Raw genomic sequence first — 15,887 nt, 5'->3', positions numbered from 1 at the left:
AGGCTACATAGCAGTCTGTGCACAGGGCACACAGTGACATTGGTGAGATAGGTGTGGCACCATGTGTGTGGCTGGTAAGGGGTGGGGGGAGAGGGGCTATGGGCCCGCGGTCACATGAATAGGATAGGCTACATAGCAGTCTGTGCACAGGACACACAGTGAGATAGGTGTGGCACCATGCATGCGGCCGGTAAGGGGGTGGGGGGAGAGGGGCTATGGGCCCGCGGTCACATGAATAGGATAGGCTACATAGCAGTCTGTGCACAGGGCACACAGTGACATTGGTGAGATAGGTGTGGCACCATGTGTGTGGCTGGTAAGGGGTGGGGGGAGAGGGGCTATGGGCCCGCGGTCACATGAATAGGATAGGCTACATAGCAGTCTGTGCACAGGGCACACAGTGACATGGGTGAGTGGTGGGTGAAGGCATTGCTGCCAACAGTCTGTATAGCGCTGCTGGTCACATGGGCCACTTGCCACTCCCGCCACAGAGCCCCTATGCTAAGCAATACAATTAGAACACCTCAAATAAAAAAAAATGTTGGCAGAAGCGATTTCATCGTGGGCGAAGCCGTGGGCAGCAGATAGTATGCTATAATAGCACTGCAGCTTGGCGAGTAGAAAATCACCATCGGCTAAGTATTATCCTATACGGATGCGATATTATGAAAGTCACCTGTAAAATTCTGGTATTGGAACGTTGGACTCTGGCTGAACTTGTCTGCTAGTATATTGCTGATCATCAGCAGCTGGAACCTATATCGCCAAAAAGATGCATATACATTCTTTCTCCTGTACTAGAGTATATATGGGAGGTTTGGCGTATTCCCGGCTTGGATTCGGTTCTATAGAGAATAAGCACTGCTCTCACTGTTGTGCGTCCTCTGTTGCAATGACTTGTGTTTCTCCTGCAGAAAAAATGTGAGCGTTACTGGCCCGTAGACGAGGAACCCGTCCAGTATGGAGCGTTCACCGCCAGCACGGTCTGTATTAACCTGTCACAGTCATGCTTGATTTGCCTCCCTCCTTCTTCTGCAGTTTGTCATCATTTTTGGTTTAACTGTCCCTGTGCAGGTAGAGAAGGTCATGGTGAATTCAGAGGTTGTGTTTCGGAATCTCAGGGTGACGTTTCAGGAGGTGAGTGCGGCACTGAGCGATGTAATGCAGAGCAGCAAGGCCAGGCAGAGCTTCAGGGGGGGGGGGGGGGGGGGGGTCAGGATGTCATGGTGCTGGAGTTGGGAGTCATCTCAGACAATACCACCTCCTGCCACAAGAGGTCACTATGGACTCTGAATTGATCTTTTTCATTTGCCCATTTCCAAGATGGCCAGCGCTGCTTCGCATCAGACCATCTTGAGTTTAGGCCCTCATTCAGAGCCGTACGCTCTGAGCAGAGCGCACGCTCTGAATGAGGGCCGTCCTCCATAACTATGGAGCGTCCTCCTGGACGCTCGTATAGCTGTGGGTCACCACCCACAGCCTATACGAGCATGCAGATTGATGGTCGCGACCATCGCCACTGCGTGCAGAAGCCTGCGGTTGAGTTTCTCAACCGCAAGGCCCGGAGTGATTTTGGCTCTATCAGAGCCAAAATCACTCCCACTGACATCACTAGTGATGTCAGTGGGGCCGGCTTCTGATGGTAGGCGTTCCCTTGGGAACGCCCCCGTCTGGGAGGCACGCCCACCAAAGGGAGCGTGCTGTCAATCAACATCGACAGCACGCCCCCTTTGATCAGACACAACGAGCGAAGGAAAATCCTTCGCTCGTCGCGTCTGGCGCATGCGCACGACGGAGCTCCCTCCGTCGTGCGCATGCGCAGTGCACACCATCGACCCACTTGCGAGCGGACAGCCGCTCGCGAGTGGGTCTGAATCAGGGCCTTAGTTTTCTCTTTAGGAATGTAAATAGGCACACCATGATTAAAGTCTTTACTCAGGTGTTGCTCTTGGAATTAATAACTACCTGCTTGTGTATGGACTTGGCTTACTACTAATTACCCTCTTGTGTGCCAATCTGCCTCTTGTCTGACTGCTTGTGCGCCAACTCAGCCTACATGTGGATGGTTTTCTACTGATACAATATATAAATGTACTAGTTTTATATTCACGTCACTCTCACGTTTATTTCAGCATGCTGGATTTGTTTGAAATTATTTCTATGGGCCGGTGGACTTCAGCTAACACACCAGTATAACAGTATACTCATAGCCATACCTTATAACTTTAGCTTGATGGGACCCTACACGGTGACTTTCTTTCTTCACTTTGGGGATTGCCACGTTCCATCGTGGGCATGCCCAGTGCCCCATACCTCTTCCCCTCTTCTAATACCACCCCATCCATGCCGTACGCACCTGCTGCTGGTATGGGCTGCACTGAAGGGGCACCTCTCAACTGTTCTAGAATTGGGTTAAATGTCCTGATCTGTGGGATATTCCCCTTAATGGGACAGTCTTGCCTAAATCGGAACAGCTGGACGGTGTGCTCTGCCCTCATTATGGAGTACGCCAAAGATATACCTAGTCAGCAGTGTGTGACAGATTTACACACAATGCTATACCAATGCCGGACCGTGTTGAAACTCCTGAAAGGTGCCGTCATGGCTCTATAGTTACAGACATTTCACAAAATCCCCGGGGGATGCACATCATGATTTTGAGAACTGTATAATTAAGTTTTCCCAGAAATAAAATCGTATTTCAGAATTAGAGAATTGATCACTACAACTGGCTGCAGCCTGACCATCTGCTGGTACATCTGGTCAGGTCCTGCTTACCAAAACCGGGTCCTCTAGGATTGACGGCTACCATCTTGTGTGCCACCTTATGTGTGACTACCCACTTGTGGGTCAACCTGAATTATATCTGACTACCCGCTTGTGTGCCAACCTGGTTTCTGTCTGACTACTCGCTTGTGTGTCAACCTGGCTTAGGTCTGACTGCTCACTTACGTTAACTTCCAACCCATCTTGAATGTGCCAAACCGCCTATATGATGCCGATAATATAATGTTAACATAAATATACTCCCAAGTTGCGTCATTATCCTGATTGTTTGAACTGAGCTATTTGCTAACTCACCAGGATCTAATCTATTCACTAGGAAGTGCGGGAAGTGGGTCATTTTCAGTACATTGCGTGGCCTGACCGCGGAATACCGGACTCTTATGCCTGCTTCCTAGAAATGATCCAACTGATGCGTCAGCATCAAGGAAACCACAGACCTCCAATGTGTGTGCACTGCAGGTGAGTGCAGGTATAGAGGAGTGTCTGTAGTGTAGGTGAGTGCAGGTATAGAGGAGTGTCAGTGTCTGTAGTGTAGGTGAGTGCAGGTATAGAGGAGTGCCAGTGTCTGTAGTGTAGGTGAGTGCAGGTATAGAGGAGTGCCAGTGTCTGTAGTGTAGGTGAGTGCAGGTATAGAGGAGTGTCAGTGTCTGTAGTGTAGGTGAGTGCAGGTATAGAGGAGTGTCTGTAGTGTAGGTGAGTGCAGGTATAGAGGAGTGTCAGTAGTGTAGGTGACTGCAGGTATAGAGGAGTGTCTGTAGTGTAGGTGACTTCAGGTATAGAGGAGTGTCAGTAGTGTAGGTGAGTGCAGGTATAGAGGAGTGTCAGTAGTGTAGGTGAGTGCAGGTATAGAGGAGTGTCAGTAGTGTAGGTGAGTGCAGGTATAGAGGAGTGTCTGTAGTGTAGGTATAGAGGAGTGTCAGTAGTGTAGGTGAGTGCAGGTATAGAGGAGTGTCAGTAGTGTAGGTGAGTGCAGGTATAGAGGAGTGTCTGTAGTGTAGGTGAGTGCAGGTATAGAGGAGTGTGTAGTGTAGGTGAGTGCAGGTATACAGGAGTGTCAGTGTTTGTAGTGTAGGTGAGTGCAGGTATAGAGGAGTGTCTGTAGTGCAGGTATAGAGGAGTGTCTGTAGTGTAGGTGAGTGCAGGTATAGAGGAGTGTCAGTGTCTGTAGTGTAGGTGAGTGCAGGTATAGAGGAGTGTCAGTGTCTGTAGTGTAGGTGAGTGCAGGTATAGAGGAGTGTCAGTGTCTGTAGTGTAGGTGAGTGCAGGTATACAGGAGTGTCAGTGTCAGTAGTGTAGGTGAGTGCAGGTATAGAGGAGTGTCAGTGTCTGTAGTGTAGGTGAGTGCAGGTATACAGGAGTGTCAGTGTCTGTAGTGTAGGTGAGTGCAGGTATAGAGGAGTGTCAGTAGTATAGGTGAGTGCAGGTATACAGGAGTGTCAGTGTCTGTAGTGTAGGTGAGTGCAGGTATAGAGGAGTGTCAGTGTCTGTAGTGTAGGTGAGTGCAGGTATAGAGGAGTGTCAGTGTAGTGTAGGTGAGTGCAGGTATAGAGGAGTGTCTGTAGTGTAGGTGAGTGCAGGTATAGAGGAGTGTCAGTAGTGTAGGTGACTGCAGGTATAGAGGAGTGTCTGTAGTGTAGGTGACTTCAGGTATAGAGGAGTGTCAGTAGTGTAGGTGAGTGCAGGTATAGAGGAGTGTCAGTAGTGTAGGTGAGTGCAGGTATAGAGGAGTGTCAGTAGTGTAGGTGAGTGCAGGTATAGAGGAGTGTCTGTAGTGTAGGTATAGAGGAGTGTCAGTAGTGTAGGTGAGTGCAGGTATAGAGGAGTGTCAGTAGTGTAGGTGAGTGCAGGTATACAGGAGTGTCTGTAGTGTAGGTGAGTGCAGGTATAGAGGAGTGTCTGTAGTGTAGGTGAGTGCAGGTATACAGGAGTGTCAGTGTTTGTAGTGTAGGTGAGTGCAGGTATACAGGAGTGTCTGTAGTGTAGGTGAGTGCAGGTATAGAGGAGTGTCTGTAGTGTAGGTGAGTGCAGGTATACAGGAGTGTCAGTGTCTGTAGTGTAGGTGAGTGCAGGTATAGAGGAGTGTTTGTAGTGCAGGTGAGTGCAGGTATAGAGGAGTGTCTGTAGTGTAGGTGAGTGCAGGTATAGAGGAGTGTCAGTGTCTGTAGTGTAGGTGAGTGCAGGTATAGAGGAGTGTCAGTGTCTGTAGTGTAGGTGAGTGCAGGTATACAGGAGTGTCAGTGTCAGTAGTGTAGGTGAGTGCAGGTATAGAGGAGTGTCAGTGTCTGTAGTGTAGGTGAGTGCAGGTATACAGGAGTGTCAGTGTCTGTAGTGTAGGTGAGTGCAGGTATAGAGGAGTGTCAGTAGTGTAGGTGAGTGCAGGTATACAGGAGTGTCAGTGTCTGTAGTGTAGGTGAGTGCAGGTATAGAGGAGTGTCAGTGTCTGTAGTGTAGGTGAGTGCAGGTATACAGGAGTGTCAGTGTCTGTAGTGTAGGTGAGTGCAGGTATAGAGGAGTGTCTGTAGTGTAGGTGAGTGCAGGTATAGAGGAGTGCCAGTGTCTGTAGTGTAGGTGAGTGCAGGTATACAGGAGTGTCAGTGTCTGTAGTGTAGGTGAGTGCAGGTATAGAGGAGTGCCAGTGTCTGTAGTGTAGGTGAGTGCAGGTATACAGGAGTGTCAGTGTCTGTAGTGTAGGTGAGTGCAGGTATAGAGGAGTGTCTAGTGTAGGTGAGTGCAGGTATAGAGGAGTGTCAGTGTCTGTAGTGTAGGTGAGTGCAGGTATACAGGAGTGTCAGTGTCTGTAGTGTAGGTGAGTGCAGGTATAGAGGAGTGTCAGTAGTGTAGGTGAGTGCAGGTATAGAGGAGTGTCAGTGTTCTGGGTCAGTGTGGCTATACAGAGGCATTAATGTGATAACAATACCATGACTGTAGTCCCCATCATACTCTGCTTTTTAACATAATCATGTCATTAAAATATTACGTTATGAATCCTAGAGAATAAGGGGAATAATTTTGGTTTGACCTTAAAAGTGACAGTGTCACTAATATTAAGTGGTTTAATATTAATGTTAATTGTGCTTTCAATTGTGAGGCCAAACCCGGCGAGAAAGAAACATTCCCCTTAGATTGGATAGTGAGAATTGCGTCCTGTATACAAAATATCAGAAAGCAGGAATGAAAAATATCCCAGGGACAAATACTGAAAACCTGGGACTGTCCCTGGAGATTGGGGACAGCTGTGATGTATGGGCACTGTATTGTATGCACTTGTGTGACTGTATCAGCAGTATGTTCACCTAGATAGTCAGACTGGGCCTCATGAATTGCTGTTTCCCATGGATACCGCGCGTGTCATTGATCGCTGACTGCTACATCCCGTGTCAGAGAGTAATTATTTAGTGTAACCCTTGTTGATGTCTCTTGTGCAGCGCAGGATGCGGGCGCACAGGAGTGATCTGTACAGTGGAACACATCCAGAACCTTCTACTGAAGCAGGTGAAGTATTTAGACAGGCACTAGAGTGAGAGCTCCAGCAGAGGGCAGCACTGAGTCAATAACTAATAACACAGGACCTGATTCAGACCCGGACGCTATTTGCGGACGCTCGTTCTAAAAAAGGGGCCGGATATTTAAATTGAGCGCTCGCGCTTTGCGCTTTGTTGACTCCTCTATGTCTGAGCAAGCGTCCGAAAAATGCGCTCGCTATTTTGTAAAGACGCCCCTTTGCCGTTCGCATCACACGTCATCTCTGGTATTTATTAGATTAATCGGGAACATCGAAAGGCATCTGAACTGCTCGCAGTGCTTATGGTAGGATTTACTTCCAGCAATCACTGCGAGCAGTTCAGGCTAAAAGACAACAAAGTGACGTGGGCGATGACACTCCTTTACTAATTATGCACTCCCATTAAACGCCCTTTTGACCGTTAGGCACGCCTGCGTTCGGATCTCCACTCCCTGTTTTCAAGCACCTTCCCCTGTTACCACCCACAAACGGTACATTCTGTCACTCAAATTAGCAGGCCGTCGTTGTTTTACGAGCGCGCGATTTCCGACCGTAGAATTACACCAGAAGAGTGGTACTATACCATGGGTGCAGGGAAAGCAACCACTACGGCGGCCTGGCAATGCCTGGCACTGCTCATTTATTAATTGGCGCTCATCATTCCTGGATTTATATTGGACTATGCTTGTTTTAGACTATGTACATATATATTTATTGGAGAACTTCATCCAAAACAAACAGTTAAGTTTTGGTCGGAGTTCACCCTGTTAAGACAAAACCTACAGAGCTATGGAGCTGTATCATCGGAGACTTCGGGGCACCCACGTAAATCGAGAGAATGGGGCACCCCCCGTACATGTCGGTCTCAGGGCTTTATCTCGACATGTTGCACTGTGCCTCGGTACTTAAGATGCGTATCCATTAGACCATTAAAATGAGCGATTGAACGATTACGACATCGTTATCGTTCAATCGCTCAATAATCGTCCATAAATCGTGCAGAAAAATGTCGGCAACGACCAGCGATGCGCTATACAGAGCCGGCAGCGACCAGCGATGCGTGTTCCCGCTGGTCGCTGCCGGCATCGCTCATCGCCCGAACACGACGGTCATCCTGACGATAATGTCGGGTTGAGCATGTTCGCGGATGAGGGAGGGAGTCCGGCACTGACATATCGCTCAGTGTGGGGACTGCACAGTATAATGAACGACTGGACGATACGATATCTTATTGTTCAGTCCTTCATTGTCGGTAAGTGGATACACACCTTAAATTTTACGTTTTGGTTGGAGATCTTTTAAGTGTGGCAGATGTTACAGATATAAATAAGTAGAAGGGGACATACGAGATAAACCAAAGTGCCCCTTACAGATAGTGGTGTCTCCTGTCTGTGCTGTATTACGTGACATCAGATCCTGTCCTGTTATTTCAGAGTGTGCCAAGTGACTTTAGTATATTTGATATTGTGATGGAGATAAGACGTCAGAGACCGTCCGCTGTGCAGACAAAGGTGTGTAGTGTACAGTCCAGGTAACTCGTAACTTACTGCTCAGCCTCGCTCCATAGTCTGTCAGTACAGGAAACAGAGTGACCTCATTCCTGTGCCCCCTGTACCGGCTCACAGTGACCTCATTCCTGTGCCCCCTGTACCGGCTCACAGTGACCTCATTCCTGTGCCCCCTGTACCGGCTCACAGTGACCTCATTCCTGTGCCCCTACTTTCCTGCTCCCCCTGTGCCGGCTCACAGTGACCTCATTCCTGTGCCCCTACTTTCCTGCTCCCCCTGTTCCGGCTCACAGTGATCTCATTCCTGTGCCCCTTCTTTCCTGCTCCCCCTGTGCCGGCTCACAGTGACCTCATTCCTGTGCCCCTTCTTTCCTGCTCCCCCTGTTCCGGCTCACAGTGACCTCATTCCTGTGCCCCTTCTTTCCTGCTCCCCCTGTGCCGGCTCACAGTGACCTCATTCCTGTGCCCCTTCTTTCCTGCTCCCCCTGTGCTGGCTCACAGTGACCTCATTCCTGTGCCCCTACTTTCCTGCTCCCCCTGTACCGGCTCACGGTGACCTCATTCCTGTGCCCCTTCTTTCCTGCTCCCCCTGTACCTGCTCACAGTGACCTCATTCCTGTGCCCCTTCTTTAATGCTCCCCCCTGTACCCGCTCACAGTGACCTCATTCCTGTGCCCTTACTTTCCTGCTCCCCCTGTACCGGCTCACAGTGACCTCATTCCTGTGCCCCTTCTTTTCTGCTCCCCCTGTACCGGCTCACGGTGACCTCATTCCTGTGCCCCTTCTTTCCTGCTCCCCCTGTACCGGCTCACGGTGACCTCATTCCTGTGCCCCTTCTTTCCTGCTCCCCCTGTACCGGCTCACGGTGACCTCATTCCTGTGCCCCTTCTTTCTTGCTCCCCCTGTACCGGCTCACGGTGACCTCATTCCTGTGCCTCTTCTTTCCTGCTCCCCCTGTACCGGCTCACGGTGACCTCATTCCTGTGCCCCTTCTTTCCTGCTCCCCCTGTACCGGCTCTCAGTGACCTCATTCCTGTGCCCCTTCTATCCTGCTCCCCCTGTACCGGCTCTCAGTGACCTCATTCCTGTGCCCCTTCTTTCCTGCTCCCCCTGTACCGGCTCTCAGTGACCTCATTCCTGTGCCCCTTCTTTCCTGCTCCCCCTGTACCGGCTCTCAGTGACCTCTGTGAATGATCCCCTCTGTCTCAAGCTGTCTGTAATATTCCCACTGGCGCGTTCTCTCCATGACCCTTGACCTGATGTGATCCTCTCCCCGCAGGAGCAGTACAACTTCCTCTATCACGCCGTCACCGAAATGTTTGAGAAGCAGCTGAGAAATCACCAGGAATATGAGAACCTGAAGCAGGTGAGGGGATGAACGGGTCTCGTCTGCCTCTTAGACGCGGGAGCGCAGTATAGGGCGGCCTGGCAGGACAGGCGAATCCAGCAATGGCCAGGTGTTGCTGTGTCCCACTCTGCGGATGACGCACAAGGTGACACAAAGATGGGGAAGACTGAAACTATAAGGAAATAAATGACATAACATGTACAGAAGGGGTATGTACATAATCAGTACATTTAGGACCTCATTCAGAGTCGGCCGCACGGTCGTAGAGGAAAGGGGCCGGATATGCAAATGAAGTGATCACAAGTTGCGGTCCTAAGATGAGATCGTTAGCTGAACATCCGAGGGTAAGAAGCGGCCGTAAGACTAAAGCACGCCCCCTTCTCGTTCACAACATACGTCATCTCCTGGGATATAAGGATTAATCGCGAGCATCGGGAACCATCGGAGCTGGTCGTAGAGCTTACGGTTGACCAATACCCTCTCTTCAGCTCTACGATCAGGTCAGTGTAAAAACCTCCCATGTCACGTGTGCCATGACACTACTTTGTTAATTATGCACTCCCATAAAACGCCGTTCGCATAATTAGGCTCGCCTGCGTTCGGATCTCCACTCCCCCCGTTTTCAGGCACCTTCCCCTGTTACCACCCACAAACGCCTCATCCTGTCACTCAAACTAACGACCTGGCGGTGTTCAAGGAGAGAGAAATTTCTGATCGTAACAGCTAGTTTGAGCATGCGCATTGCGAACTTTACGCATGCGCAGTTTAGCGAACATCGGTGGCGTACGACCGTGCGGCCGCAACGACCGACTCTGAATGAGGTCCTTAATCACTGCCACTATAATCCTTAGAATAAAGTAAGTAATATAAAGTTCTTATATGACTATGGCACCTGATATAGCGCTATACGTTTTCTGGGTGTGCCGAGGCCACTGGTTGCGTTTTTGGATGCAGCTTCACTTGACCCGGAAGCATGAAATAACACGGCCATTCTGAATAACCTGAGGGATACACAGATGACCGATGTTCGCGCAGATGATCCAATGCCGCGTTTTGAGCACAGCAGCAAATCACAAATGCCGCCAGTGGGCGTCTTTCTACTACAGGCGCCTCCTGCTGGTTTTACATATTTTCGCACAGCAGTCTGGCCCCGGGCCTGAAGAATACAAACGCGAGCAGCTGCGGAAATTGCCAACAGCAGCTTCCTACAGCCCCTTGGCCTTGTGACATCAGTCGGCAATACACCAGGTATCAGCCGCTCAGGGATAATGGAAACTGATCATTACGCGGCCGTTTGTCACCCTAGAAGACCTATGCCCAGAGTTTCTTTATAGGAAGACCGGCCCTTAGGCGCAATGTACCAAAACTGCTCTGGTGGAACCAAATTTAGGAAGACACGGGATCACCGGTCATATTGAAAGGTCACGGAGACAGGCTCTGTGGTAAACATTTCGGCATAGGCAACCGCAGGGAGAAGCCTGAACAAGGGCTATATACAGTCCCAGGTTTCAGTGTTATTTAAAAAAAAAAAAAAAACTCCAGGTAATTTTAGCACGGGTAGGTTCAGGCTGGTTTATGTGCCCCTGGAGTGAATGGCGGAGAGAGGGTCTGATTCAGAGCTGGACGCTATTTGCGCTCGCTCGTTCTGAAAAAGGGGCTGGCTATTTAAATTGACTGTTCGCTCTTTGCGGTCTGTTGATGCCTCTATGTCTGAAAGAGCGAACGAAACATGTGCTCGCTATTTTGTAAACAACGCCCCCTGGCCGCTCGCATCATACGTCATCTCCGCTATTTATTTGATTAATCGAGTACATCGAACGGCGTCTGAACTGCTCGCTATTCTTGTGGTTGCATTTTCCTACCGCAATCATGCGAGCAGTTCTGGCTATAAGACACCCAACTGACGTGGTCGATGACGCTGCTTTGTTAATTATGCACACCCTTAAAACGCCTGTTTTGACCATTTGGCACGCCTGCGTTCTGATCTCCACTCCCCGTTTTTAAGCACCTTCCCCTGTTACCACCCACAAACGCCTCACTCTGTCACTCAAATTAGCAGGCATTCGCTATTTTGCGAGCACACGATTTTCGGCCGCACTGACTGGTTCGCGCATGCGTACTAAAACCCGTACGCATGCGCAGATGTGCGAACATCTCTCGGAGCTAACGAGCGGCCGCTTACGAGCGGCTCTGAATCAGGCCCTATATACAGTCCCAGGTTTCAGTGTATTTAAAAAAAAAAAAACTCCAGGTAATTTTAGCACGGGTAGGTTCAGGCTGGTTTATGTGCCCCTGGAGTGAATGGCGGAGAGAGGGCGTGGCTCCAGTCCTTTGGGCCGCGCCCGGTCCCTCTGCCAGCCAGGTAACAAGATGGTTAGGCTGCTTCAGCTGAGGGGCATAAATAAATACAATGTGAAAGCCTTTGGCCGGTAGCTGGGGAGAAAGTCGGGAACGCTAACTCTGAGAGAGACTCCTTTCTATGTATGTGGATGAATTTGCTGTTTGTGTGTGAGCTGGACCCTGGACACCCCCATAAATAAAGAGGGAATTTCACTGCTAATTGACGCCAGAAGATTACTCCATTGGGCTTTTTGTTTTGCCAGCTGATATATTTCCCGATCTTCGGGCGCGTTGTGCTAAACTGCTGGACTCTCCTTTCTGTTGCTGGCTGCAGGCTTTTCAGATTCCGTGCCACCAGAGCCCCCTGTGAGTTGAAAGCTCCATTCCTGTGAATATTACATCTTCCCACAAAATGGCTGCCTCCTTTGTATGTCGGTGGCGGGTGCACTTTAATGGTGCATACACACAGGAACTCATTCAGAGTCTCTCGCTAGATGCGATTGCTCGCATCCAGCGTATGCAAATTTGTCAAAGTGACGCCATGGGAAGCGATTGCTCGCCAAGGCATAAGCACGCCCACCATGTCTTAGCGAGCGGCCGGCGTACGCCCAATCGCACAGGCAGAGCCGCCCACCAGCACACGTCATCTCCAGGAAGTGTATTAAAACATTGGTACATCAAGGACAATCGGATGCGATCGCAGCGCTTGTGGTTGCCTTACCCTACCGCAAGCACTGCGAGGACTTCAGTGTAAAAAACAGGCAAGTGACGTGTACTATGACGCTGCCTGTTAATTATGCACGCCTCTAAAATGGCGTTGAAACACTCAGACACGCCTGCGTTCGCACCTCCAACTCCCCGTTATTAGTGTCCTGCCCCTGTTACCACCCACAAACGGCCTCTCCTGTCACTCATTACACTGGGCTGTCTTTGCTAAGCAAGCGAGCGGCCTGCGATCGCACAGAGTAGTTCGCGCACGCGCAGAACAAAGCGTGCGCATGCGCAAACCATCGGCCCGCTTGCGAGCACACAGCGCTAGCGAGAGACTCTGAATGAGGTCCTCAGTTAGATATGTCAGATGAACGATGATCGATTGAACGATTTTTACCAACGATTGAACGATTTCAGACTGTATTAAAATTAATGAAATTGACCAAATCTGACTGCAAACACATCAGATGTCAGATATCGTTACCTGTCAATCGGGAACGCGCAACGATCATCGTTACAGGCGCACATGTCAGATTTTCTGTCAGCTATGAATGAATGATTTTTAAAATCGTTATCATTCAAATCTGAGAAAATCTGACCGTGTGTATGCACCATTAGGGTCCGGTTGTCAAACACTTACTTGTAACCACTTACTGTTATTTCGGTGTATAGAGTTCAGTTTCCCATGGATATTATAACTCTTCACACTCAGTGACTTGAAATAAAAAAAAAACTGCGAAGATAAATGACGCGGTGAGACCAGAGTGTGAGATCCGGCAGCTGTCTGCGGGAATCAGATCTGAATTGCTATAGCAATGTCTACTAACATTAGTCCCATTTTCTGCTCTCACATTTCCCTCTGTGATATGCTCAGTTGTCATCGCCTCAGGGAATACAGGCAATGACAAGCAGCAGAATTTACCAACGCACCATCGTACAGTTACAATTTTTCTCTTATTTCAGATGTTCTTCTGATTCAACAACTGTAAAAATAAAAATCTCAACATGTTCTTCCTATCTGGGTTACTTATTGATAAGAGCATGGCTCTGTCTGTAACCCACTGCTGGACAGGGATGCGCCCTCCGTCTGTGCGCTCAGGTTGCTGTGTGCTGTCCATTTCCTAAACAGACCACAGTTTCAAAAACTTCTGAACTGAAAAACTGCTGTATATTTCTTTTTGTATTTTGTATTGGGCACCAGATTTGGCTCTGGATATTATACTGGGCATCACGTGAAGCTCTGCACATTAGACTTTTGGCACCAGAGCTGGCTCTGTGTATTAGAAATGGCACCAAATGTGGTTCTGCATTTTAGTTCTTGGAATCAGATATGATTCAACACAAGTTAGCGCCTGTGCTGTCAGCGGTGACCTGCTCATACTGTATGTACCCTCTGTACCCTGTGCTGTCAGCGGTGACCTGCTCATACTGTATGTACCCTGTGCTGTCAGCGGTGACCTGCTCATACTGTATGTACCCTCTGTACCCTGTGCTGTCAGTGGTGACCTGCTCATACTGTATGTACCCTATGTACCCTGTGCTGTCAGCGGTAACCTGCTCATACTGTATGTACCGTATGTACCCTGTGCTGTCAGTGGTGACCTGCTCATACTGTATGTACCCTCTGTACCCTGTGCTGTCAGCGGTGACCTGCCCATTCTGTATGTACCCTCTGTACCCTGTGCTGTCAGCGGTGACCTGCTCATACTGTACGTACCCTCTGTACCCTGTGCTGTCAGCGGTGACCTGCTCATACTGTATGTACCCTCTGTACCCTGTGCTGTCAGCGGTGACCTGCTCATACTGTATGTACCCCCTGTACCCTGTGCTGTCAGTGGTGACCTGCTCATACTGTATGTACCCTCTGTACCCTGTGCTGTCAGCGGTGACCTGCTCATACTGTATGTATCCTCTGTACCCTGTGCTGTCAGCGGTGACCTGCTCATACTGTATGTACCCTATGTACCCTGTGCTGTCAGCGGTGACCTGCTCATACTGTATGTACCCTATGTACCCTGTACTGTCAGCGGTGACCTGCTCATACTGTATGTACCCTATGTACCCTGTACTGTCAGTTGTGACCTGCTCATACTGTATGTACCCTCTGTACCCTGTGCTATCAGCGGTGACCTGCTCATACTGTATGTACCCTCTGTACCCTGTGCTGTCAGCGGTGACCTGCTCATACTGTATGTACCCTCTGTACCCTGTACTGTCAGCGGTGACCTGCTCATACTGTATGTACCCTCTGTACCCTGTACTGTCAGCGGTGACCTGCTCATACTGTATGTACCCTATGTACCCTGTACTGTCAGTGGTGACCTGCTCATACTGTATGTACCCTCTGTACCCTGTGCTATCAGCGGTGACCTGCTCATACTGTATGTACCCTCTGTACCCTGTGCTGTCAGCGGTGACCTGCTCATACTGTATGTACCCTATGTACCCTGTGCTGTCAGCGGTGACCTGCTCATACTACTATATATCCTCTGTACCCTGTGCTGCCAGCGGTCACCTGCTCATACTGCATGTACCCTCTGTACCCTGTGCTATCAGCGGTGACCTGCCCATACTGTATGTACCCTATGTACCCTGTGCTGTCAGCGGTGACCTGCTCATACTGTATGTACCCTATGTACCCTGTGCTGTCAGCGGTGACCTGCCCATACTGTATGTACCCTATGTACCCTGTGCTGTCAGCGGTGACCTGCTCATACTGTATGTACCCTATGTACCCTGTGCTGTCAGTGGTGACCTGCTCATACTGTATGTACCCTCTGTACCCTGTGCTGTCAGCGGTAATCTGCTCATACTGTATGTACCGTATGTACCCTGTGCTGTCAGTGGTGACCTGCTCATACTGTATGTACCCTCTGTACCCTGTGCTATCAGCGGTGACCTGCTCATATTGTATGTACCCTCTGTACCCTGTGCTGTCAGCGGTGACCTGCTCATACTGTATGTACCCTATGTACCCTGTGCTGTCAGCGGTGACCTGCTCATACTACTATATATCCTCTGTACCCTGTGCTGCCAGCGGTCACCTGCTCATACTGCATGTACCCTCTGTACCCTGTGCTATCAGCGGTGACCTGCCCATACTGTATGTACCCTATGTACCCTGTGCTGTCAGCGGTGACCTGCTCATACTGTATGTACCCTATGTACCCTGTGCTGTCAGCGGTGACCTGCCCATACTGTATGTACCCTATGTACCCTGTGCTGTCAGCGGTGACCTGCTCATACTGTATGTACCCTATGTACCCTGTGCTGTCAGTGGTGACCTGCTCATACTGTATGTACCCTCTGTACCCTGTGCTGTCAGCGGTAACCTGCTCATACTGTATGTACCCTGTGCTGTCAGTGGTGACCTGCTCATACTGTATGTACCCTCTGTACCCTGTGCTGTCAGCGGTGACCTGCTCATATTGTATGTACCCTCTGTACCCTGTGCTGTCAGCGGTGACCTGCTCATACTGTATGTACCCTCTGTACCCTGTGCTGTCAGCGGTGACCTGCCCATACTGTATGTACCCTATGTACCCTGTGCTGTCAGCGGTGACCTGCTCATACTGTATGTACCCTATGTACCCTGTGCTGTCAGTGGTGACCTGCTCATACTATATGTACCCTCTGTACCCTGTGCTGTCAGCGGTAACCTGCTCATACTGTATGTACCGTATGTACCCTG

General features: G+C 49.8%; 1 protein-coding gene across 1 annotated transcript in view; it reads left to right on the top strand.

The window, feature by feature from the left end:
• The window catches only part of PTPN18 (protein tyrosine phosphatase non-receptor type 18), a 56,105-nt gene that overhangs the window by 24,574 nt on the left and 15,644 nt on the right, over nt 1–15,887 (top strand). Inside the window, exons 6-11 of the mRNA XM_088470454.1 lie at nt 915–983; nt 1,075–1,137; nt 3,104–3,246; nt 6,213–6,279; nt 7,723–7,800; nt 9,077–9,163. Of these exons, the coding sequence (XP_088326580.1) occupies nt 915–983; nt 1,075–1,137; nt 3,104–3,246; nt 6,213–6,279; nt 7,723–7,800; nt 9,077–9,163 (507 nt within the window). The remainder of the gene's footprint in view (nt 1–914; nt 984–1,074; nt 1,138–3,103; nt 3,247–6,212; nt 6,280–7,722; nt 7,801–9,076; nt 9,164–15,887) is intronic.

Source organism: Taudactylus pleione, unplaced genomic scaffold (assembly GCF_031769625.1).
Source record: "Taudactylus pleione unplaced genomic scaffold, aTauple2 ptg000013l, whole genome shotgun sequence".
NCBI lineage: Eukaryota > Metazoa > Chordata > Amphibia > Anura > Myobatrachidae > Taudactylus > Taudactylus pleione.
The sequence above is the reverse complement of the archived record's forward strand: the minus strand, read 5'-3'. Positions and strand labels throughout refer to the sequence as shown.